The sequence below is a fragment of the Eumetopias jubatus genome, unplaced genomic scaffold, assembly GCF_037043125.1.
Source record: "Eumetopias jubatus isolate StellerSeaLion01/CBP00866 unplaced genomic scaffold, mEumJub1_p1.0 scaffold_9, whole genome shotgun sequence".
Taxonomy (NCBI): domain Eukaryota; kingdom Metazoa; phylum Chordata; class Mammalia; order Carnivora; family Otariidae; genus Eumetopias; species Eumetopias jubatus.
The window spans coordinates 60566211-60591210 of NW_028274815.1; the positions used below are offsets into that span (position 1 = coordinate 60566211).

Sequence of the window (25000 nt, forward strand, 5' to 3'; positions counted from 1 at the left end):
CTAGTATACCAAATTTGTGACTTCCTAGATGTTATGCTGCCTACGGCTTATGTAGTATTAGCTTCCTTAAGTGAATCCAAAGAACAGTACTAAGTAAACAAACAGTACAGGTGATGGACAGATATGAAAACAATTATGAAAGTGGTATGAATGACTGAAGTTTGGGAAAACACTGATTACTGAAAAGATTATAGGCTTCAGAATCAAGTATACCTGGGATAGATGTTTTGCTCACTGGCTTTTGGGATGAACCTGAGCAGATTACATATCTCTCCAAGCCTGATAGCCTCATTGAGAAAAGGGGAAATGAGAATAAAACAATGCCTCCCAAAGTTGATGAGAAAATTAAATGTAATTATCTGACACACCTAGCACAATAGATGCCAGCCTGTATTTATTTCCTTCTTCTCTTGTAAAATAAAGATATAGTATCAGATTATTACTTGGAAGTGATCTTATAGAAATCCTCTGTGGGTTTTTTTTGTTTGTTGTGGTAGTGCTGGCTTTTTGGTGGTTGTGGAAATAGGAATAAAGATTATATTTTACTTTGAGGAATAATTGAGGAAAAAGAGTAAAGACTAGAGAAACTTAGATTGTAATGTACAGTCTACTTTCACCTGAGAGGTCAGGGCAGCCTCTAGTTCAGGGGTTGGCAGACTCTTTCTGCAAAGGGTGTACTTTGCTGTCCATATGTATGGTCTGTGTCACATTCTCCGTTTCACTGTTCTTTTTACGATCCTTTAAAAATACAAAAGCCCTTCTTAGCTCACATGGCCATACAAAGGTTGTGGACCAGACTTGGCCTGCAAGCCAGAGTTTGCCAACCATTGGTCTACTTTTATGGGTAATTATGCAGGGACATGGGAGCATAGAAACTCTTTCCTGTACCCAACAATTTTGATGACATGCCTTCATTTGCTTATGTGTATTGTGCTCTTACGGTGGGTAAATGCCTCCATCCCTAGCCAGGTTAGGTTAGGATAAAGGAAAATGTTGAATGGTTTCCTTGGGGGGTCTCTCTACAAAGGGATTAATCTTGACAGGAATATAATAAATAGACTTACCCACAAAAAGGGAAACTTGGCATCATTGGATGACTAAATTGGATGACTGATCTGACTTTCCTGTCTTAAGATTTTCTTGAATCCTTGGTCCAACCCAGAGGTTTGCAAACAATAATAGCTCCATGCTGCCTGGTTTTGTATAACCAGTGAGCTTACCTGCACGCTAAGGAGGGTTTTTATATTTTTAATGGTTTTTTCAAAAAATACTAGTTTATTCTAAATATTCTGTGACACATGAAAATTACATGTGATTCAAATTTCAGTATTCTTAGATTTTATTGAAAGATAGCCACACCCATTCATCTAGTGTTGTCTTTGGCTGCTTTCATACTACCTCTGCAGGGTGAGTAGTTGCAACAGCGATGATTTGGCTGCAAAGACTAAAATATTTACTGTTTGGCCCTTTATAGAAAAAGTGTGCTAACTTCATGTCTGACTCATAATTTTTTCTTACCTGGAGGAGAGTTTTTTATTATATTTCTCCTCCATCATCATACTTTCGCTGGAAGTGGGAGTATGGAGAATGGGAAATTTACTTCCAGCTGTGGTATAGCAACTTCTGTGCTTTGAGAGGTAGGAGGGCAGAGGGTAGGGGAATACATTTCTTAGAGATACATTTGACATTTGGAATAGGGGAGGGGAAAGGTTAAAACAGTAGAGGTTCCAAATAGGACCCTGACATACAGCTACGTATGGTCTACCCAGAAGAGCTTGGGGACAAGGCTAGAAGCTGTTAGACTCGAGCAGTGTTTACATACATCCACCATAAAGATTATACTCCCTGTTTTTGGAGAAACGGTAAAAGAGGAGGAACAGTATGTTTTCTACTTCTCCGCATCCTCTTTTTAACCTTGTCCCTCCTTCCCCTCCAAGCTTAGCTAGTCCATGAAAATTACCTAATATGCAGAGTGGTACCTTAATCCAAGAAAGCTTTGGGACCACTTGCAATAACCCTTCTTGTATTGTTCCAGGTAAAGTTCTAATACTTAAAAAGAAGAATTGGTTTAAGTTACCTCAGATCCTGCTGGGAATGAGGTGTGGAATCTGAATAAATTCAAAGTATACTGCATTCTAAATTATTTCACTGGTTAAAGCACTGGAATGAATTCTTCCCCTTTATATATTTCTAAAACATGTAGAAAAGATTCATAGCTATGACTAGAAATACCTAGAATTGTACCTGCAGAGTTGAATGCCTCAGTAGTATAATTTATAACCTATATTCTGATTTCTTTTCAAATATTAGGTGTCCTAGTTGCCTATGAAGGTTTGCCACTTCATCTTGCACTGTTCCCCAAACTTTGGACTGAGCTATGCCAGACTCAGGTAAAGAAAATGAGTTTTAGATGATTGGGTCTTTCATCTCCTCTGACCATTTGGTCAGTAATTTTAAGAACAATGGGTTGAACACAAGCTGGAAATTGGAGATGTTTTAGAATCTTGGTAGGTAAAAATATGCTTAATGGAAGTAACAGCTATTGAGTATTGGGCATCAGGTTGCCTTTTGAGGTTTTTACTTCAGTAGATTTGTATCACAGAGGATGTTTCAAATTAGCTATTGAATTTGTAATTTATAGGTCAATGTAAACAGTTATGCTAAAAGACCAAAACAGGGAGGTATTTAGGGGAAGAAGGCGTATGCCACTTCTTGCCCTCCCTCACCTGCCCCACCTGTCTTGCTACCCTTCTCAGAGCTTTAGCAGAAAGTTTCAGCAGTCTGTCCTTCACCTCTTCCCTGTTATTTTGAAGAGGTTTTCAAGAGTCTGATGCACTTGTTCTTACCAACAGTCTCATTGAGAACAAAAAACACCATATCCTACCTAAAGTATCTAAGAGCCAACTCTTTAAAATAAAGTGGGCACCTCAATAATGCTTGTTTAATTGGGGGGGGAGAACGGCAGAGAGATAGGGGAGAAACTAGATTGGTCCTAAAATTTGGCTCATTCCTTGGATCAGGTCTAAAGGATCCCCCCTTTCTTTAGACCAGGGAAAAAAAGCTATTGGTTTCCTCCTGGTTGCAGCCGCCCATCCCCAGAGGAAGAGGTGTTTGTCAGCTTTACTTTGGCTTAAACTTTACCCAAATTGTACTATCTGAAACATTGAAACACTTTATGCCTCTGGTATAGCCTCCTGCCTGGGCTGTAATGTTCTTTCTCCGCGGGGATGTGTATCAAGTGGTGGTGGGTGCTAGGATAGTTGTTTCTCTGTCTCCTGGTCACAAACCATGAGCTTCTCAAGTGTAGAAATGGAGTCCTCTGTAGCCCCTAAAGAAATGTCATTTTGTTTTCTATAGCAGGAATCTTTGAACTAGTTTATGTTGGTCACAGAGCTTTAGTACATTGGGGCTTTGAGAAAATGACTTGCTGGTTTTTTCAGCTGAGTGGTCGATTCAGCAAATTGGAGCAGATCTCTGCTTTTTCCCTCTGCCACTGCTACTCTTCCTTTCATTCTTCTTGATTTGGGTAGTTGGGTTTCTTTAGTTTCTCTACTCTGCCACTGTCTATTGCTTCCCTATTGTTTTAGCTACTACAGCATTTTACCGCTCCCTTTCTTGGCTTATTTTCCAAAGAATTCACCATCTCCAAAAACTTCCTTCAAAACAATGCAAAACTCTTGTAAGGCTTCTAAAGCCCTGCCAGCTTGGTAGAAGCAGCCATCAAGAAACCCAGGCAGCAGGCAGAGGCTCGGCTGGTAGAATGACCCAGTTTTCCTGACAGCAAGTGTCTGAGGAGCTGGGCCCTGGTCCTGTTAGACTCCTGATTTCTTGGGTGAACTTGAATGTACTTACAAAATTGCTTACCCTAATAAAATATTTAAGTATATAACCTGTATATATTATCTAAACTTTGTCCAATTTTTTTTAAATAGTCCATTTTGTCTTCCATATAAATGATCTGTTATTAAAATACATATAATCTAGAGAGTATATCTACTTAAAGACATACTACTTGTGTTTAAGAGCCATGACCATTGAAAAACAGGAAAACCAAATTTAGTGAAATTTCCATATATTGGGGACCCTCTAATTATCTTTGTGAGATAATTAAGTTTGGTGTTTATCTTTGCAATATTCATGGGGGGGGGGAGATATTTACCAAACAAATTACTATTGCTTAAGGTTTTAACTCCTTTTAGGGAATAAATTTAATTCTTAAAATTTGTCTTTTTCTCCATATATAGTTTGGTTACCTATTCATTATCCATCAGATTGGTCTCCTGAAACATTCTCATCCTATTTGTTAGTCTTATTTGTCCAATCCCTGTTCCCTCTCTTCATGCTAGATAATAAAGTTGAATTTCTTTTGAAACCTATTTTTTTCATTTTGCCCTTCAGACTTGTTACAAGTCTCTTCCTCTTACACTCACCTGTAGAGTCTAAGTGCGGAAGATTTAGTTTACTGGGAGGACAGTTACTTAACTGAAAAGTTCAGTAGACGGAGTTAAAAGTGGCTTCTCTAACAGGACTTAAAATGACTTTGGATGTTCATCATAAGCAGTGTGTAAGCCTTGCAGTTATTTCTGTGCTCAACCATCAGTACTTCTTCTCCCCCACTGTAGTCTGCTATGTCAAAAAATTGCATCAAGCTTTTGTGTGAAGATCCCGTTTTTGCAGAATATATAAAATGTATCTTAATGGATGAAAGAACTTTTCTGAACAACAACATTGTGTACACATTCATGACACATTTTCTTCTAAAGGTATGTCCTACTTTGGAAACTCAATGTGTTACTTCCAGTGTGTTAATGGTTATGTTTTCCTTGTGTTGGTCTTTTGGAGATTTTTTTAAATTTCTTTTTTTCCAGGTTCAAGGTCAAGTGTTTTCTGAAGCAAACTGTGCCAGTTTGATCAGCACCCTAATTACAAACTTGATAAATCAGTATCAGAACCTGCAATCTGATTTCACCAACCGAGTTGAAATTTCCAAAGCAAGTGCTTCTTTAAATGGGGTAAGAATTGAGGTGCCTGGCTGGCTCAGTCGGAGGAGAGTGTGACTCTTGATCTTGGCATTGTTTCAGCCCCATGTTGGGTGTAGAATTGTTTAAAAATGAAATCTTAAAAAAATAAATGGCGTAAGAACTGTGGAAGGGAATAGTCCTGTACTTCAGTACTTTCCTTAAATCAACTCCAAATTTGGCTTTAGTATGATTTTTACTGTAACTTATTCAAACTCTGAAAATCACATATGATGAAAAACCAAATTCTTTAAAAATATGTTTGCTCTATGCCTTTGAAGTATGTAGTACACACTTTTGTATTACCTTGGAAGACATGAACAAATGTCATTAAATGCTTAAGGGCAATAAGATCACCAAGAGGGAGACATTGCCTTTATCTCTACTTGTTTACACTTTTTGAAAACATTACTTGTGATATTCCTATCAGCTTATGGTTCATAAATAACTGAAACAATCAGATTAATGATCTACTGATTATAAAGCCAGTTAAAACAAGGGAATCCGTTGCCTTAAATAGATATCCATGATGGCTGGGTCATACAATAATGGAATGCTAGCACCTGTCCAGCAGCATTTTACTGCTTCCCCAATAACCACTTGTTGCTTAGATGCCAGAATAGATTACAGAGCTGAGCAAGAATGACCTTACTATGTGACTTGCACCAGAAATCAGCATGTTTGAGGAACTATGATATCTAGATTGAGGCCTTAATTTCTCATGGATAATTCAGAGCTTATTTTTTAAATCCCTATCTTTTTTTGCCTTTTTCATTTTCAGAAAACTATGTGAGTCTTCAGTCTGACCTAGTTAGTGGCATGATACATAAAATAATGGTATTAATGACTTAGAACCAATAAAATACAGTAGTACCCTAATCCTGGCTCTCTAGTTTTAGCATTCTCTAAAAATGCCAGAGAAACCAGAATGGATTCCTGGGAAAGTAAACAACTGTGTCAAAATGTTAGCTTTAGAATTTTAAATGTTCCTATCTGGGTTTTATAGGATCTGCGGGCACTTGCTTTGCTCCTGTCAGTACACACTCCCAAGCAATTAAACCCAGCTCTAATTCCAACTCTGCAAGAGCTTTTAAGCAAATGTAGGACTTGTCTGCAGCAGAGAAACTCACTCCAAGAGCAAGAAGCCAAAGAAAGAAAAACTAAAGGTTAGCTTTCTGGACTAATATTAATTACCTTTAGGGTGGGAGAGGGGAAGAATACACTCGGTATAACTGACTTTACAATAGCTGTCTGTTCAGTTGGGTCTCCTGCATATAATGCTAAAAAGAAAATCTCCTGCAAACACCCCCAGTGTGATCTTAATGACTCCTTTCAGAGAATGATGTTCATTTTCACAGATGATGAAGGGGCAACTCCTGTTAAAAGAAGGCGTGTTAGCAGTGATGAGGAGCACACTGTAGACAGCTGTATCAGCGACTTGAAAACAGAAACCAGGGAGGTCCTAACCCCAACTAGCACTTCAGACAATGAGACAAGAGACTCCTCAATCATTGATCCAGGAACTGAACAAGATCTTCCTTCCCCTGAAAATAGTTCTGTTAAAGAATATCGAATGGAAGTTCCATCTTCGTTTTCAGAAGACATGTCAAATATCAGGTCACAACATGCAGAAGAACAGGCCAGTGATGGTAGGTTTGAAGACTGTAAAGAATTTAAGGACCTCCACTGTTCCAAGGATTCTAACCTAGCTGAGGAAGAATCCGAGTTCCCTTCTACTTCTATCTCTGCAGTTCTCTCTGACTTAGCTGACTTGAGAAGCTGTGATGGTCAAGCTTTGCCCTCCCAGGACCCTGAGGCTGCTTTATCACTCAGTTGTGGCCATTCCAGAGGACTCTTTAGTCACATGCAGCAACACGACATTTTAGATACTCTGTGTAGGACCATTGAATCTACGATCCATGTGGTCACAAGGATATCTGGCAAAGGAAACCAAGCTGCTTCTTGACATTAGATGTAGCATGTCTACTTTTAAGGTCCCCTCTCCCCCCAATGCTGTTTGTATAAGTTTTGCTTATTTCTGTTTTTGTGCTTCAGTTTGTCCAGTGCTCTCTGCTTGAATGGCAAGATAGATTTATAGGCTTAATTCTTGGTCAGGCAGAACTCCAGATGAAAAAATTTGCATCTTCAGTATACTTTCTAAAGGGCAATCAGATAATGGATATGTTTTATGTAATTAAGAGTTCACTGTAGTGGCTTTCATTTCATATGGCTGTCTGGGAGGAACAGGGTTCCCTGGCCCTGTACAATGTAATTTAAACTTACAGCATTTTTACTGTGTATAATATGGTGTCCTCTGTGCCAGTTTTGTACCTTATAATAGAGGCAGATCGCCTCCGATCGCTGTGGTTCTTATTATCAAAATTAAGTTTACTTGTATACGGAACAACCACAAGAAATTTGATTCTGTAAAGAATCCTCTTTAGCTGTGGCCTGGCAGTATATAAATGGTGCTTTATTTAACAGAATACCTGTGGAGGAAATAAAGCACAGTTGATGTAAAATTAATTGTTTTATTTTTATTGACATGATTGATTGCTATTCTGTGCACTTAATTAAACAGATTGTGATGACTTTTCATTTGTTTACATTTAACATTGCTTTAGTCTTCTCAGATGAAAGTAATGAGAAAACTGTGAATGGGAGGGAAGCACTTCTCCATTATATTCTCTTTCATCACAGTAGTGGCGGCCCGAAAAGTCACTTACCCCAGAGCCTTTCAGGCCTCCGCCCGGAGTGCAAATCTGCTGCGAGGAGCAGCCACGTGACGTGGCCCAATGCACCTCACATCAACATGCTTCTGAATGCAACACGCTGCTGCTTTGCTACCTAAGAGTTACAGACCTTAAAAACCCTGAAGTAAGATAAAGGAATAGTATGGACGTGCCATTTATTTTTTTGTCTGCCTGAACTAAAAATACAGCTGAAAGTAGCTTGCTAGAACAAGCTTTAGTGGGAAACGGCAACCATCTGTCCCCAGAGGCTCAGTCTCTTCCCAGAGGAGCAGCTATGGGAGGTAAGGTTAATACTGACTTTCCAGGTTGCTTGCTACTTTTAACCCAATGAGAGTCTAGTAGTAAAGATTCAAACAGTGCTTTGAATTCTGTATAAGCTCATGGATTTCACCCAGTATAAATTAAGAGTGTTTTCTTTTTTAAAAGGAGTAATGGGGAAGAGGTAAACTTGACACTTTTCCTGCTTACAAAAAGTAATACCCTATAAAAATCTTCTAATTCAACCATTTAGGGTTGGGTCAGCTGCAGTAAACCTTTTATTTCTTCAAAATGCTGCTTCTGCCAACAGAATTTCATGCTCTCTTCTTTACAGACAGGAACTCCTGTACAGTCTAACTGCAATTCAGTTTGCCCTGGAGTAGGCACAAAACTCAGTGCAACTGTTGCATAGCGTTCTGGAAAGAAAATAAGAAGCTTATTACTACATTACGAAAAGGAAAACTGTCCATACAGTGCTACTCTTTTTTTAACAGCGTGTCGGGGGCTGGGGTATGGGGGCAAGCTTGAGTGTTTCTAGACTCTTACAACAAAGGATACTAGTAACATACCTTCTGGACAGTTCCTACATCTCCATTTCATGATAATCTTTTTGTCAACTAAAAACAAAAGGGAAATCCCCTTAATACAGCTTTTAAAACTTCCAGCAATACAGGAAATCCCTAAGCACTAAAAGTACTGAACGAACAATGGTACAGTCCCATCTTCCAGGTTATACAGCAGGGCCAATGAAAATCCACTGTTCCTGTGTGCCAAAACGTCCTTAACAGCACCAACCTCAAGGACAGAAGTGCAGTGACATTGGTAACCCAAACAGAACTGAGGTGTCGGGGCTGAGGCAACGCAGACCCTAGTGATTTTATGCTTTAGGTGGCCGAAATGTGAAACTTGTAGAGCAGGAGTTAAGAATTCTAGTTCCCTCTTCTAAAACCATAAGAATTAGCACAATTACCATGCAAACTCAGTCTTCATCTTTATCATTACTTAGTATGTGTAACATTTTTTATTTGTTCTACAACCAAGTATACATACTTAATAATGTTCTCAAAACCAACTTTATAATCTCCAGTTTCTGTGAGCCCAGATAAAAAAAAAACCAAAGCAAATTAAAAAGAGCATGGATTTTAAAAAGCAATACTGGGGCGCATGGCTGGCTCAGTGGGACGAGCATGTGACTCCTGATCTTGAGGTCATGAGTTCAAGCCCTATGCTGGCTGTAGAGATTACTAAAATAAAAATAAAGCAGTATTAACAGAAGAGTTAGTCCCAGCTTACTTTTTAACCCTAAAGATCACTTACCAATTCTGTAATATTCACCAGTGATGTTCCCATCAAACATTAGGAATTCCCCTTCCTTTTCAGCTTCTAATACAGCAGGAGATTTAGAAAATTTTTGCACCAACTAACCAAGCAAAACATATAGCAGACATGTTAGTCCAGCGTGCCCTATCACCTTTTAACCTAAATGCAAAGTATTAACAATTAAGGTAGGTGGGTTTTTTTTTTTTTTCCCTTTTCCTAATTCTGAATCTGTAGCTTTTACGTAGAGCTTTCTCTCCTCTCCCTCAGAGAGAGAAAACTCGGTAATGTATCTCCTAAATGTGGATCTGTTTCCCCAAACTGCCCATCTTTTAACCCCTTGAATTTTTTTAGAAGTTATCCTAAAGACTTCTATCACCACCATTCTAGATCGCTTCAATTGTAAGAACATGGCCATATGGGAAATGAAAAACCAGCTCCAGTTCTCAGTGGCACACTGTCTCCCAGTGTCAGCACTGAAGATCCTAGCTTGGGAAGTTACTTACATCTTTCATGGTGAAGACGCTGTACAGTTGCTCTGTAGTGGCGTCGAAGAGTTCCGTCATGTGCAGCGCCACAGTGGGGATCTTTCTCCCAACCCCATTGGAGATGAAGCCTGGATCTCAAGAAGAGAAGAGGTTCCGAAGCATAACTAGCATGCCAGGGATCAAACTACTTAGGTTTTAAAATTCAGTCTTCCACTCTTAATAAAATACCAAGATGTCCCCAAATTTCACACTACCCTTTTCCAGACACATGGAAATAGCAAGAAAAACCTTTTACCACCACCAATCCTGGTTACTGTGAAACAGCTCATTGTTCCTATGAGCTCTTGGACTTTGTTCTACTCCCAGGCCATCGCTTAACACCCCAAATCCTCCTTGGACATGTACATAATGGCCCAGAGGCATAAAGATGAAAGACAATAGCACTTAAGGCCAAAGGGTGTCAATTCCCCAACACCAGATGCCAAGGATGGGACCTAAAACCACCCAATCTGAAAGTCTGGAGAGGTTTTTCCATTGTGGTAGGTGAACCTCAAAGTTGCCTGGTTTTATAATCTGTTGCCTACCAAAGAACCCGCCTTTGGAACATGGTCTTGAACTAAATTCAATATTTATCCCACAAGAAGGTCTGTTTATATAAAATTCCCTTCCATCAACAAGGACAGAAGTCTCAATTTATCATTTCCCCTCAAAATGGCAAGGGATGCAAAGATGGATGAACCGGCCCACCTAACTAACCTTTACAGTTCATCATTTAGGGCTTTGAAGCATCCTCATTAAGCACTTCCTTTTCCCTCCATACATACTGGCCCCAGAGGACATACCTGCAAGGTGTTCTCACTCAGTTTCCTTTCAACTGTCGGTTCCTGGGTTGCCATGGCTTTCGTTGGTAAAATCATTTCCATTGTAAATTCTAAAAAGAAACATACAGGAAGTGGTTTAAAAAAAAAATTCTTTGAGCACCACCAGTAAGGCAGAAAATCCAAACAACTTAGAAGAAAATAAGACAATGGATATTTATAAAGAATTCCTTTATCATTGAGAATTTCAAGGCCATATCATGTTTTTACATATAAAATTAATTTATGAACATGAGTTCTATAGCAACAAATGCCTTTTCTTTTTTTAAATGCCTCACTTTTAGTTCTTGATAAAAGACTGGTATTTTCAAATTGTTTTCCAAAAAGCTCAATTTTATAAAACTACTAGCTTTATGACCTTCACCTACTGTCAAATCCAGACACTTAATTGCTTCACCACCACCTCACAAAGCTTGGCCTTCCAGTATTCAAGCCTGTGGGCCAGCCGACACCTAGATACTCCAGTAACAGAGTCCAAGGATGAGGTGCAGACATTCAGGCCCCACTGTTCATTTTGCCTGGCAGGTGACTAACTTAGGGAAGAAGACAATAACCTCACTTCTACGCAGTGTAGATATGATCTAGGTAAATCTCAACTCTATCCGCGATATCTTTCATTCCTTCACTCATTGATTCAACAAAGATTTATTCATAAGCACCTACTATGTGCCAGGCATTGTGCCAGAAGCTGGAGCTACAGCAGTGAACAAGACACACACCTTCCATGCCCCCTTAGAGCTTACATTCTAGGAGCGAAGATAAACTTTGAACAAGTAAATTATACAAACTGAATAAATTATCATTCCAGAAAACTCTTAGTAATTCCATAGGCAAAATAGTTCGTGACGTGTACAATACCAATAGTCACTAATTGTGGGCTTACTCATGACTGGCTCCCAATCTCCAGACTACAGTTTATCCTGCAGCATAAAGAGCTGTTTCTGAAGCCTTAACAGACATCACCCTAACCTGGGAATCCAGACCACAGTACAGAGCATAACTTGGGTAAATAGAAAAGGGACCCTCTGGTTCACAAGGGTTGCCTTCTTTACCCATCTTAAGTGCCTTCAGGTAATCTCCAAGGGCCTCCCCTGACCCTGGCGGTGCCTGCAGTTTTCATAAGATCCTTCAGTATATCCACATCTTTCTTTTTACTCACATTGACCTACGAATCAGAAAAATACAAACCTAAGAAAATCTGGTTTGATGTACTCTCACAACATCAGGACACGTGGCTGGGAGAAGCGCTGTGATGCTGGGGGAGGGGGAAGAAGTGGATATAAGAGATAACGCCAGGTTTCTTCACAGACTTTGAGAAGCTGTGAGGGTTTTTTAATCAAAGGTCCATTGACTGGGTTGGTGGCCAAATCTGGAGTGGACTTCTTAGAAATGTGAACCCCTTAATTTGCATATAAAATGTTATGTGTATATGTGTATGTATTATATTGATGATATAGTCACCCCATGGCTTTTATCAGGGTCTAGAAATGCGCTGTCCAGTATGGTAGCCACTAGCCACATTTGGCTATTGAGCACTTGAAATGTGGCTGGTCTGATTTGAGATGTGCTAGAAGTGTAAGATAATACACAACAGACTTTGAAAGAATTAATACAAAAATAGAATGTAAAATAATCTCAATAATTTTGATACTAATTACATGTTAAAATGGTATTTTTATATATTTGGTTAAATAAAAGTATTAAAGTTAATTTCACCTGTTTCTTTTAACTTTTTTAATACGGCTACTAGAAAAATTTAAATTCCGTATGTGGCTTGCATTGTATTTCTATTGAACAGCGCTGGTCTAGAACCCCAAAGCCAGTGTAATTAGGAACATCAAGTTTCCATAATAATGTGGCCTTGGGCTACACTTTGTTGATGCGGAGGAAAATTGGGAAAGGAAGAAAGGAGGAGGGGGGAAAGGGACAAGAGGAGAGAGTGGTGAGAAGGGGGCAAGACGGAAGAGGGAAGCATCCGAATGCCACTCTGACTCTGAGAATGCGTCTGTGGTAGTCTCAGAATGAAAAGAGGTGTTGGTTTGAAATATTTAGCGTTCCTATGAGTCACTTGAGCTGGACCTGGTCCCAGGTCATGGGTCCCAGTTTGTCCTGTAATGCCGCCAAGGGTTGAATCTAAAAGGCCAGTTTAATATGCTGATGAAAAACTTTTCAGCTGGATCTGAATACAGTGAAGTGAAATCACAGCCCTGAAATACGGCAACCACACGTCTGAAGATGGGTCTGAGAGAGCCCCACTTTTATGGCATTTTATAACCTTTACTAAAGGCCAGTCGTAGGCATGTAGCTCAGTATGGTTTAGTTTTTCTCTCTTTGTTAAGAATTCACATTTAAGTATGTTCACAAATCAAAAAGACCCTCTATCAAACTATCTTAGTTTGGAAAATCGACAAATGGTACAAATGGTCCCCACCCCCGCCCCCTACCCCCAACTCCCCCCAACCAAGTTTTTCAGCTTCAAGAGGGGAGTCCCTGAAAACCAAGTCTGGGAGCTCCACAAAGTCCACCTCTCAGGAGAGCTAGGAGAGCCAGTCAAAAGCAACGGGCAACTAACTAGTTTACCAAAAACCATGCAATATAACTGAAAGAGAGGACAACTAAAAGCGGAGAATTTTTACCACTAACGGGAAACAACAAAGATGCAGAAACAGGGCGCCTGGGTGGCTCAGTGGTTAAGCGTCTGCCTTCGGCTCAGGTCCTGATCTCAGGGTCCTGCTCAGCAGGAAGCCTGCTTCTCCCTCTCCCACTCCCCCTGCTTGTGTTCCCTCCCTCTCTCACTGTCTCTGTCAAATAAATAAATAAAATCTTAAAAAAAAAAAAAAAAGATGCAGAAACAAAACCCCATTCGCCCACCTGGGCATCTGCCTGAGCACGCTTCAGTCCATACACAGTCACATCTACCTGCTACCAGCCTGGAGTCATACATGCATCTGCGCAGGCGCCACACCTGGGATGAGGGGCAGTCTAGGGCTTCTGGGCCTTCCTCTTCTTCCTACACCGCTCTGTTCCACACTCCACACTGCCTCCCACAGTACAGCACACCTTCTTGGCAAACAAACCCTACACAATTCACCAAAACTACCACATAGGAATCATAGAATCTATTACAGTTTTTCAAATGCCCAATATTATATAGCAGAAGCTTGACCTTTTAAACAAAATAAACTAGCAGATACCTCACCTCAGTGTCATCTACTTCATTTTCTTCAGAAAGGGTATTTCAATCACTCCCTTGTGCTTTGCACCAGATTCTTTTAATTACACCTAAAATGAACAAAATACGTTCTTCAATCACAAAGTAACAACTGGTTTATGCAAAACTGCCCACCCCCCTCACAGGGTGCCACCACAGAGGATGACAAGGCAGGCTCAAGGCTTTGCCACCACACAGGTGTTCTCCTAGCCCCCAACAGAGGTAAGCGAACAAGGAAGGTGGAGGTAAAACCTGGCCAATGAGAGTGCACACAAAACTAGGGGCCGGGTGGAAGGATGAGGTCAGAGGAAGTGGGCCTTTAACCAATGCTTTTGTTTTCCTCCCCCAATATTCTTTACCAGGTCAAAGCAGGATAAAGGGCTGTCTTGAAGAGGAGTCACATAAAGGATGGAGGCCAGAAAGGGGCAATGAGGTCTAATCAGGGAAAGCATGAGGGGAGACAGGTGGCGGCTTGGGGAAGTTGTGCATGGACTCCACGTAGCTGGGTTTCCTTCAATACCAAAGTGCTGATTTCAGGGACATCAAGATGGCAACATAGGTTATTCCTGACTTTGGGTCCCCGCACAAGACCAACTAGCAGCTATCCATAGACGAGACACCACTGTGGAAGTCCCAGAGTGCACCCTTATGGACCAGAGACAAAGGGCCAAATGAGAAGGGTAGGAGAAGTGATAAAACTGACCAAATCACCCCTCCCTCTTGCCAGCACAGAGCTGTGGTTTCTTCAGGTGGAAAAACATCCAGGTCCCCTAGCATTGGGGGATGCTTCCTAGAAGGTCCATCTGGATCTCAGCTCCCAGGGACCACTGGGAATCAGACAGAAGCGGGGCAGGACTTGAAATAACCAACACTCAAATCTTGTTGGAACGTGTTCCTGCTACAGCAGAGCATGAGCAAAGATCCTGGCCAGTGACTCCGCCCTTCTGCAGAGCTGAGCTGGCAGCCCTATGTGGCTAGGGAGCTCAGTTGGTGATTATGCCTGATTAAGGTCCCTGGTCAATGGACTGAAACCAGCTGTGGAGCCCATTCTACTGCCCCCACCCAGGCAAGAAAGCAAATCTGCAGCCCCACTCAACCGCTGGTGGAGCCTCCCATCATCCGGACCATACGGGAAGCCTGACCAGAGAATCTGGGCAGCCACTGAGCCCATCCTCCAGCCCTACTTGGGCAGGAAGCCAAACCAGCAGCCCTGCCCAATTGTTGAGCACAGTCTCTGGTCCCACAGAACCAGGGAGCCCAAACAGTAACCCTAAGCAGCCTTGAAGCCTAGCCTACAGACCTGCCCAAATGCTAGACACAGCTTCTGGCTTTGTCCAGACAGAGAGCCCAGACAGTGACTCCACCCAAACACAGAGTGTAGTCCCTAGCCCCAACAAACTGCAGCATACAGCTGGAGGCCTGTCCCCACCAAAAAGCCTGGCCAGCAATGTTGCTCAACAGCAGAGCATATCCAGTGGCTCCTTGGTCTCCAAGTGAAGCCTGCAGACCTGTCCAACTTTAAGGCACAGTCTGATCACAGAGCACACTGGTCCAATCATGAAGCCCTGCCTGTGGCCCCACCTGAACAGAGTCTAGCCAGCAGAACCATCTGGTCCAGGAGCACAGCCTGAGACCCCATCCAACCAGGAGCAATGGTGGAGACCCACCCATTGCCCTGCTCAATCATAGAGTCCAACCAGTAGCACTGCCCTTCCAGGGAACACATCCAGGGACCAACCCCTGACCAGAGGTAACTGCAAGGCCCATATAGAGGCCCCATGTGACCATGGAGCACAGCCAGCAGCTACACCCCGCTGGGGAGTCCGCCCAGCAACCCTGCTTGAACACAGGAGCCCAGCCAGGAGAGCCCCAACCTCTAACCCTGATCACACTGTGGGCAGTGGCCCCACCCAACTAGAGACCCCGACAGCATGCCCTGCCCACCACAAATGCTACTAGATGACCCACCAAGTAACCCAAATTAAGCTGAATGGTGAAGGTCTTTTCCTACTGAAGCAAACCTGTAAATTCTGGAAAAAGAAATCACTTACATATGCAGATACCAACACAAGGAATTAAGGCTCATGAAGAATCAGGTAAACATGACACCACCAAAGGAAAGTAATAAAGCTCCAGTAACAGATCCTAAAGAAATGGAGATCCATGAACTATGTGACCAGTAATTAAGAATAAATCTCTTAAAGAAGTTTAGTGAACTATAAGAACACACAAACAAAATTAGAAGAAACTGCATGAACAAAATGAGAAATTCAACAAAGAAACAGAAACCACAAAGAAACACAACAAAATCCGGGAGCTAAATACAATGACTGAACTGAAAAATTACATAGAAAGCTTCAACAGCCTAACTGACCAAGCAGAAGAAAGAATTAGTGAACTAGATGTTATCTGAAATTAGCATCATAAAAATATATGAATATATATTTATGAAAATATATGAAAAACATACCATTACCAGTGGTATATATACAGTTAAAGTCAGATCATCTAATATTGCAATGGTGTTGCATAATTCACTTACAACTCTACTTTAAAAGTTAAAACATACTAAAAATAACCATAAATACAATAATTTGTTACTAGATACACAATATGAAAATATGCAAATTGTAATATCAATAACGTAAAATCTGAGGAGGGAAGAAGTATAAATTTCTGTATGCTACCAAAGTTGTTAATAGTTTAAATAGCATGTTATAAATATATTCCATGTAAGCCTCAGGGTAACCACCTGAGGAAAACTAGTAGGTATGCAAAAGATTATGATAAAGGAGTGAAAGCATACCACCACGAAAGGGCATCAGATCATGAAGGAAGATAAGAGAGGAAGCAAGGAATGCAGGATCTACAAAACAGTGTGAAAACAATTAACAAAATGGCAAGTGTAAGTTCGTACCCATCAATAATTACTTTAAACATAAATGGATTACATTCTCCAAAAGACAGAATGGCTGAATGAATTAAAACAGAAAAAAAAAAAAAAAAAAAAAACAAGATCCAACAATATGCTGCCTATAATACAGAGAATCACTTTAGCTTTAAAAGGATACACATAAACTGGGAGTGAAGGGATGAAGATATTTCAAGCAAATGGTAACCAAAAAAAAAAAAAAAAATGAGTAGCTACACTTGTATTAAACAAAATACTAAGAAAAAATGGTCAAAAAAAAAAAAACTAAAGAAGGTTATTATATAATGCTGAAGGGACTGATTTATCAGGAAGATCTAGCAATTGTAAATATTTATGTACCCAACATTGAAGCACCTAATATGTAAAGGAAATACTAACAGAACAAAAAAGAGAAATAAGCAGCAGTGCATTAGTTGGGGACTCTATTACCCCACGATCAACAATGGATTATCCAGACAAAAAAATCAGTAAGGAACAGCAGATTTAAACATTATAGAGCAAATGGACTTCACAGGCATATATAAAATAGTCCATTAAACAGCAACAGAATACACATTCTTCTCAAGGATCCATGGAATGTCTTCTAAGATAAATCATGTTAGGACACAAAACATGTCTCAACAAATTCAAAAATACAGAAATTATAGTATCTTTTCCCAAATCATAATGGTATGAAACTGGAAATTAGTAACAGGAGGAAAGCTGGAAAACTCACAAATACATGGAAATAAACAAACATTCCTGAACAACAAATAGCTCAGACAAATCAAAAGGGGAATTTTAAAAATACCTTGAGACAAGTGAAACTAGAAACACAACACACCAAAACCTACAGGATGCAGCAAAAGCAGTTCTAAGCAGGAAGTTTGTAGTGATGAGCACATACATCAAGGAAAAACAAAAGGATTTCAAAAGGATTTCAAATAAAGAAACTAACTTTATGTCTCAAAGAGTTAGAAAAAAAAAAGCCCAAAGTTAGCACAAGAAAGCAAATAAGAAGCATCTATAGATTCAATACAGTCCTTCTCAAAATGGCAATAGAATTTTTCACAGGAACAGAAAAATTCTAAAATTTGCATGAAACCACAAAACACCCCCAACAGCCAAAGCAATCCCGAGAAAGAAGAACAAAGCTGGAGGCATCACAATTCCTGATCTCAAACTTTACTACAAAGCTACAGTGATCAGAACAGTATGGTATGGACATAAAACCGGACACAGAGACCAATGGGATGGAATCAAGAGCCCAGAAATAAACCCATACATATATGATCGACTAATATTTGACAAGGGAGGCAGAAATACTCAGTGGGTAAAAGGTAGTCTCTTCATTAAATGGTACTGGGAAAACTTAATATTCGCAAGCAAAACAATGAAACTGGACCCCTGTCTTATATCACTTACAAAAATTAACTTAATGTGGATTAGAGATCTGAAACCATAAAACTAGGAGGAGGAGAAAACCTCCCTGGCACTGGTCTTGGCAATAATATTTGAAGAGGACACCAAAAGCACAAGCAACAAGAGCAAAACAAGTAGGACTACATCAACCTAAAAAGCTCCTGCAGGCCAAACAATCACTCAACAAAAGGAAACGGCAACCTACAGAATGGGAGAAAATATTTGCAAACCTTATCTGATAAGAAGTTAATATCCAAAATATATAAGGAACTCATAAAACTTGACAGCAAAAAAACCCCAAATAATCCCATTAAAAATGGGCAAAGGACCTAAACAGACATCGATGCAAAGGAGATATTCAGATGGATGACAGGTACATGAAAAGATGCTCAACGTCACTAAGCATCAGGGAAATCAAAGTCGCAGTGACGTATCACCCCACACCTGCTGGAATGGCTAGATCAAAAAGAGACAACAGGTGTTGGCGACGATGTGGAAAACAGGGAACCCTCATGCACTGTTTGGCAGGGATGCAAACTGGTGCGGCCACTGTGCAAAACGGTGTGGAGTTCCTCAAAAATTAAAAGTAGAACCACCATATGATTCAGCAATCCCACTTCTGGGTATTTATCCAAAGTTAATAAAATCACCATCTCAAAGAGACATCTGCACCCTCATGTTCACTGCAGCATTATTTACAGTTGTCAAGACATGGAAACAACCTACATGTCCACTGACGGATAAACAGATAATGTGATACACACACACACACACACACACACACACACAAACACACACACACGTATATTATTCGGCCATACAAAAGAAGGAAATCCCGTCATTTGGGACAAGATGGATGGACCTTGAGGGCATTATGCTAAGTGAAATGTCAAACAAAGCCAAAACTTATATGATCTCATTTGTATGTGGAATCTAGAAAAACCAAACTCCTAGAGACAGAGAGCAGATTGGTGGTTGCAGGGAGCCAGTGATGTGGAAGGTGGTCAGAGGACACAGAGGTACAAACTTCCAGTTACAAGAGTAAGTTCGGAGGATGTCATGTACGGCTTGATGACCACAGTTAACAACACTGTCCTGTATATTTGAAAGTTGCTAAGAAAGTAAATCTGAAAAGTTCTCCACATACACACACAGAAACTGTACAATATGAGGTGAGGGATGTGTTAAATAACCTTACTGTGGTAATCATTTCCAATATATATATATAAAATCATCCTTAACCCTATACAATGTTATAAGTCAACTGTGTCTCAATAAAGGTGGGGAAAAATTAAAATAAAATTTAATTAAAAAAAAAAAAAACCCAGAACGTTGACTCTTCCCCAGAGGGCCCACTTGCCTCTTCTGGGACTCACTGCCAGAGGAGAAAGCACAAGCAGTCAGGGCAGGCCCTATTCAGCCTGCCCTCTAGCTGCTGCCCTGGGTAGCTTGGTCTCACCTTCCAAAGGAGGTTGCGGCTGCTTTGAGGTGAGGGAGACCATGAGCTTCCCTGGGACCCTCAGAGCCCGGGCCTGGGGGGGGGGCGAGTAGAAGGTGCCAGACCCTGCTATGATCCAGCCAGCTGCAGACAATGAGGGAGCAACTGAGAGCAAACCCCTAGCCGGAAGTTTCCAAGGCAGAAGTGGACTTTTCTGATGCTTCCTGAGCACCTCCCTGGGCCCAAGCCTGGCTCAAGCAAAGCAGCCAACAGGGTGGAGGCTCACGGCCAGCTTACTGTGGGACTCTCTGACCCAACTCAAGAAAGGAGCAGACTCCTGAGCAGAGGCCCAAACTTTAACTCAGTACAATCTTCTAGAATTAGATCTCTCCCTCTCTCCTCCTCCTCCTTCTCACCTCTGTCTTCACATCCATGATTATTTCAACAAGTATTCACTGAGCACAGAATGCTGACCAGCCGGGAACTAGGCATCACAGGAGAAACTTACTCTTTCAACAGGCACACAACATTCCAGACAGTAGTCTGGACCTGACCAAATACCTACAGAATGGAACAACACAAATGGCCATCAACTGATGAACAGATAAACAAAATGTGCTCTATCTGTACAACAGAATATCATTCAACCATAAAAAGGAAAGGAACATGCTACAACATGGATGAACCTTGAAAATGTTATGCTAAGTGAGAGGAGCCTGTCACCTAAATGTGCGACCTCAAAAATAAAAATCCTAGAAGAGCATAGGCAGTAATTTCTCTGACATCAGCCACACATCATAGTAACATTTTTCTAGATCTGTCTCCTGAGGCAAGGGAAATAAAAGCAAAAATAAACTATTAGAACTACATCAAAATAGGGGTGCTCAGTCGGTTAAGGGTCTGACTCTTGATTTTGGCTCAGGTCATGATCTCAGGGTCACAGGATCTAGCCCGGCCTCGGGCTCTGCGCTGGGCATGGAGCCCACTCAGGAATGTCTCTCTTGGGTTCCCTCTGCCCCTCCCCAACTCGCATGTGCTCAAAAAAAAAAAAAAAAAAAAAGGACTACATAAAAAAAAAAGCCTCCAGGGTGCCTGGGTGGTTCAGTTGGTTAAGAGACTGGGGTCAGGTCATGATCCTGGGGTCCTGGGATCAAGTCCCACATTGGGCTCCCCCTGCTCTGTGGGAAGCCTGCTTCTCCCTCGGCCTGCCACTCCCCCTGCTTGTGCTCTCTCAGTCAAATAAATAAAATCTTGAAAAAAAAAAAAAAGCTTCTGCACAGCAAAGGAAATAATCAACAAAACTAAAAGGCAACCTACTAACTAGGAGAAGATATTTGCAAATGCCATCTCTGATAAAGGGTTAGTATACAAAATATATAAAGAACTTATACGGGGGCACCTGGCTGGCTGAGTCGGTAGAGCCTGTGACTTTTGATCTTAGGGTTGTGAGTTCAAGCCCCATGTTGGGTTTACAGCTTACTTAAAAAAGTAAGTAAAAAAAAAAAAAAGAACTGATACAACTCAACACCAAAAATTAAATAATCCAATTAAAAATGGGTAGAAGACAGGGGTGCCTGGGTGGCTCAGTTGGTTAAGCATCTGACTTCAGCTCAGGTTCTGATCTCAGGGTCCTGGGACTGAACCCCATGTTGGGCTCTGCTCAGTGCGGAGTCTGCTTGTCCCTAACCCTCTGCCCCTCCCCCTGCTTGTGCGTGCTCTCTAATAAATAAATAAAATCTTTTTAAAAAAACCACTGAATTGTATACTTTAAACGGGTGAGCTGTATGGTATGTGATTTAGATCTCAATAAAGCTGATATTAAAAAAAAAAATCATCCCTGCCCTGGGGTGGGAGGGGAACCAGAATAACAACATATTTAAGTAACCATATAAAGATACCAAATATCAGTGCTTTGGGGGAAAATAAAGCAGGAAGAGAGACAGTTCAAAGAAGGGAGCTGCAATTTTTATAGGATAGAGATAGGTGGCTTCACTCAGGACAAAGACCAGAAGGACCCAGAAGAGTCAGCAGGCAGCTGTCTAGGGGAAGAGTGCTCTGGCAGCTCCAGAAAACTCTAAGGCTCACAAGTGCCTGGCAGACAAGAGTGCTGCTAAAATCGAAGGGCTCTAAGCAATGAGTGCTGGGAGAAAGGGAAGCCCCCCAGCTTGCTGGACAAGGCACTGTGCATGACAGAAGGCTGTCTGGAACTACACACACCAAATCCAGGGGCTAATGAATGCTAGGCCCCATCGGGAGTTCTAAAAATATCTACTGAAGGAATGAATACTACAGCAGCTGACTCTGCCCCAAGGCTGCCTCCAGCTCCTAGCTGTGCCCTGAGCCCCCCGTTACCTTTCCAGCTCAGCCTGATGTTCCACTCATAGAAGAAAATCAGCTTTCCTTTGCGGCTGCTGCAAGAAGACTGACCTTCCACCTGCTTCAGTTCACTCATCTCAACGCAGCCAGCCTCGTTCTCCACAACAATGCCCACCAGGAGGTCACGGAGCTTCCCTTTAGACCAGCGGGTGGCATCCCGCTCTGTCCTGCCAGGGACCAGAAGGCAGAGCCGTGAGTGGAGGCCCCAGCTGGTAGCCGCATGCCCAGGCTGGGGCGTGGGGGTAATGCCCGGACCAGCCCAGATCAGCCCACTGCCTCTCAGGCAGCCCTAAGAGCCCTGCCACCCTCAAAGTTCAACCAGATTTCTACCAGATATCTTTTAATATTCCTGCTCAGTTCCTTAAGATATTATTATGCACTATGTAGTGTTTTGTCTTAAAAACACCGGCTTATTCTGGGGGAAAGGGGGCCTAGCAATCCCACCCACTGGAAAATGGATGGGCAAAGCCTGGGCCTTACAAAAAGGTAGTTTTAATTTTAATCAAAACAAGACACATTATCAAGGGCATATATTATCTCATGGAATCTTCCCAAATAAATGTTCCCATTTTAGCGACTGGAAATGAGGTGAGAGAAGCCCCTGATGTGTACACGGTGACAATGCCGGGAAAGGAGAGGCCAGGGCTCCCTCAACAAGCTGCTCCCAGGCTGACGGCTTTACTGTGCCCCGGACCTGCCCCAACTTCGGCTTGACGGCCTTGAGGTACCACAGTGTACCCTCAGTGATGCTGCATCACTTCCTGAAACTGTGCGAGAGCGAGGGAGGCAGAAACAGCCCACGTTCCAGATGCCGTACAAAAAGGATGTGCAACGGTTCAAACTCCTAGAAAGAAGGCAGGGCTCACCCGAGGCCCATCGTGTTGGATGTACAGCTGAGATCCAAATTCACTACCTACAGACCGACACACACACACACACACACACACACACACACTACTAGCTCCTTTTAACTTCCAGAAACATCAAGGGGGGGCAGCTGAGATCCAAATTCACTACATACAGACCGACACACACACACACACACACACACACACTACTAGCTCCTTTTAACTTCCAGAAACATCAAGGGGGGGCAGCTGAGATCCAAATTCACTACATACAGACCGACACACACACACACACACACACACTAGCTCCTTTTAACTTCCAGAAACATCAAGGGGGGGGAGCTCTTAAGGTCACAGACGGTCAAAGTTGAAGAGGCCAGGCAGATACCATTCATGGGGCCCAGACCAACTTTCAAAAGGAGGAAACTGAAGTCCCACAGCCAATGCAGATAAGCACCCCCACCCCCATTCCCCGTCTCCAGACTCCGCTGAGGCTAATCACAGCCGCTCTTTGAGCCGCTGGTGGAGGAGGGAATCCTCTGTACCTGTGCGGGCCCCGCCCCACAGAGGGAGCGCCGCGGCCCGGGAGGCGCCGGAGAGGCCGGGCCACCGCACCCCGCAGCGCACTGGGAGCCGTCTGCTCGCAGAAGGGCCCCACCGTCCCGCCCGCCCCTCGGGAGGGAGGAGACCCGAAAGCCCCGGCCCCGGCCCCCGCCCGGCCGCACCAGTGCCAGTTGTTCACGTTGGTCCCGTCCTCCCGGGCCTCCACGATCCAGCGCAGGTCCCCCTGGCCCCACTTGGCCATGTCTGAGCTGGCGGCTCGGCCTCGGCGGACCGCAAGGAAGGGCCGCGGCGCGGGCTGCCGTGCGGCTCCGTAGCGACGTTTCCGGCCTCCGAGCCTGGAATCGCAGCGTTCGCGGCGCCCAGAAAGTGCCAGAAAACCCCGCCCCCCGCACCGCCCAGCCCCACTGCGGGGCGCGGAGGAAGCGGGAGCCTGGCCAGGGCTCCGAGAGGCAGGGTCAAGGGGGGAGGGGCCGGAGAGGCCGGGAGGCCGCCAAGGTCGGCGCGGGGGGTGCGGGATCCGGGAGGCGGGGCTGACGAGGGCAAAGGCGTCCGAGACGCGCGGCTGGGGAGGGGCGCAATCCGGGAGCCCGGGCCTGCGGCGGGACTTGCAAGCGCAGGGGTCACGAAGGGGGAACCTCGGCCGCCTGCGAAAGACGCGGACGCCGTTTAAGGATTCATTATTCTCATTGCAGTGGCCATTTTCAGTGCTAGCCAGCAGAGCAGTGAGTAAGCGACACCTGAGGGCGGTATTGGGGATGCAGCTGGCAGGCTGTCACCAGCCGCGCTAACTGTGCTCGGCGCTGGAGCATGCGCCGCAAGCACTGGATCGCGCTGTTTGCGCGCCCGGGTCCGAGAGCGCCCACGGTGCGCTGCGGTCTGCGCTGTACGCGCTCTCTTCACACCGTACTCATATTCCGTTCCTGCAGAGTTGGTTCACGCTGGTTCTCACGCCTTTCCAGCACCTGTGCAAGTAGCACGAGCTACGAAGTTCTGAGTTACTTCAGGGAGGTTTACATTTTATTCACGTAATAATCCTTCATGGATGACCAAAGAATGTGATTGCAAGTGCATATTATTGCAGCTTAACGCAATTTTTTAATCATTAAGCGGATGCTGATGATTCCTTTCACGAATTTTCACCGTCCTGCAAAAACTGCACCAACTATAGGGGAAATGATGGAGGTATCTATGAATATTTATTTAGCAGGGAAAACGGATAATGACAATGAATTGTGGAAGTACCTGACTCTAACTTTCCCCTGTAGTGACCTGTCCTTTGCCTGTGGGCTGCGCTCATCGAATTCACTGGTGGAAAATATTTCCTCCATTTGCTTATTGGAGCTACTACATTCCAACAGCATCTTCCAAAAAGCCGCTTTTATGTAGTATGTAGTGTTTGATCCCCCCCCCAAAATTTTTTTTTTGATTTCACCTTTCAGAGCCTTACTTCACCAAAGGCATGGACACAAACACAAGGTATCGAATAGAAAAGAACAGCAGTCCGGTAGTAAATGGGCA

General features: G+C 42.9%; 1 protein-coding gene and 1 pseudogene across 5 annotated transcripts in view; one reads left to right on the plus strand and one right to left on the minus strand.

Annotated features, from left to right (window-relative positions):
• Positions 1 to 7616, plus strand: part of USP34 (ubiquitin specific peptidase 34) — a 264454-nt gene extending 256838 nt beyond the window's left edge. For all 4 annotated transcript variants that reach the window (XM_028089697.2, XM_028089696.2, XM_088026523.1 and 1 more), the window contains 5 exons: positions 2311 to 2390; positions 4623 to 4763; positions 4869 to 5012; positions 6025 to 6184; positions 6377 to 7616. In XM_028089697.2, coding sequence (XP_027945498.1) covers positions 2311 to 2390; positions 4623 to 4763; positions 4869 to 5012; positions 6025 to 6184; positions 6377 to 6984 — 1133 coding nt within the window. In that variant the 3' untranslated portion in view covers positions 6985 to 7616. The remainder of the gene's footprint in view (positions 1 to 2310; positions 2391 to 4622; positions 4764 to 4868; positions 5013 to 6024; positions 6185 to 6376) is intronic.
• On the minus strand, positions 7536 to 23823 carry LOC114198306 (activator of 90 kDa heat shock protein ATPase homolog 2-like; annotated as a pseudogene). Its single transcript, XR_015768949.1, has 9 exons — positions 23644 to 23823; positions 22041 to 22237; positions 13912 to 13987; positions 11765 to 11877; positions 10677 to 10765; positions 9853 to 9968; positions 9347 to 9449; positions 8599 to 8646; positions 7536 to 8445 (listed from the first exon to the last, which is right to left on the minus strand). The product of XR_015768949.1 is annotated as an activator of 90 kDa heat shock protein ATPase homolog 2-like (transcript).
• Positions 23824 to 25000: the final 1177 nt, after the last annotated feature.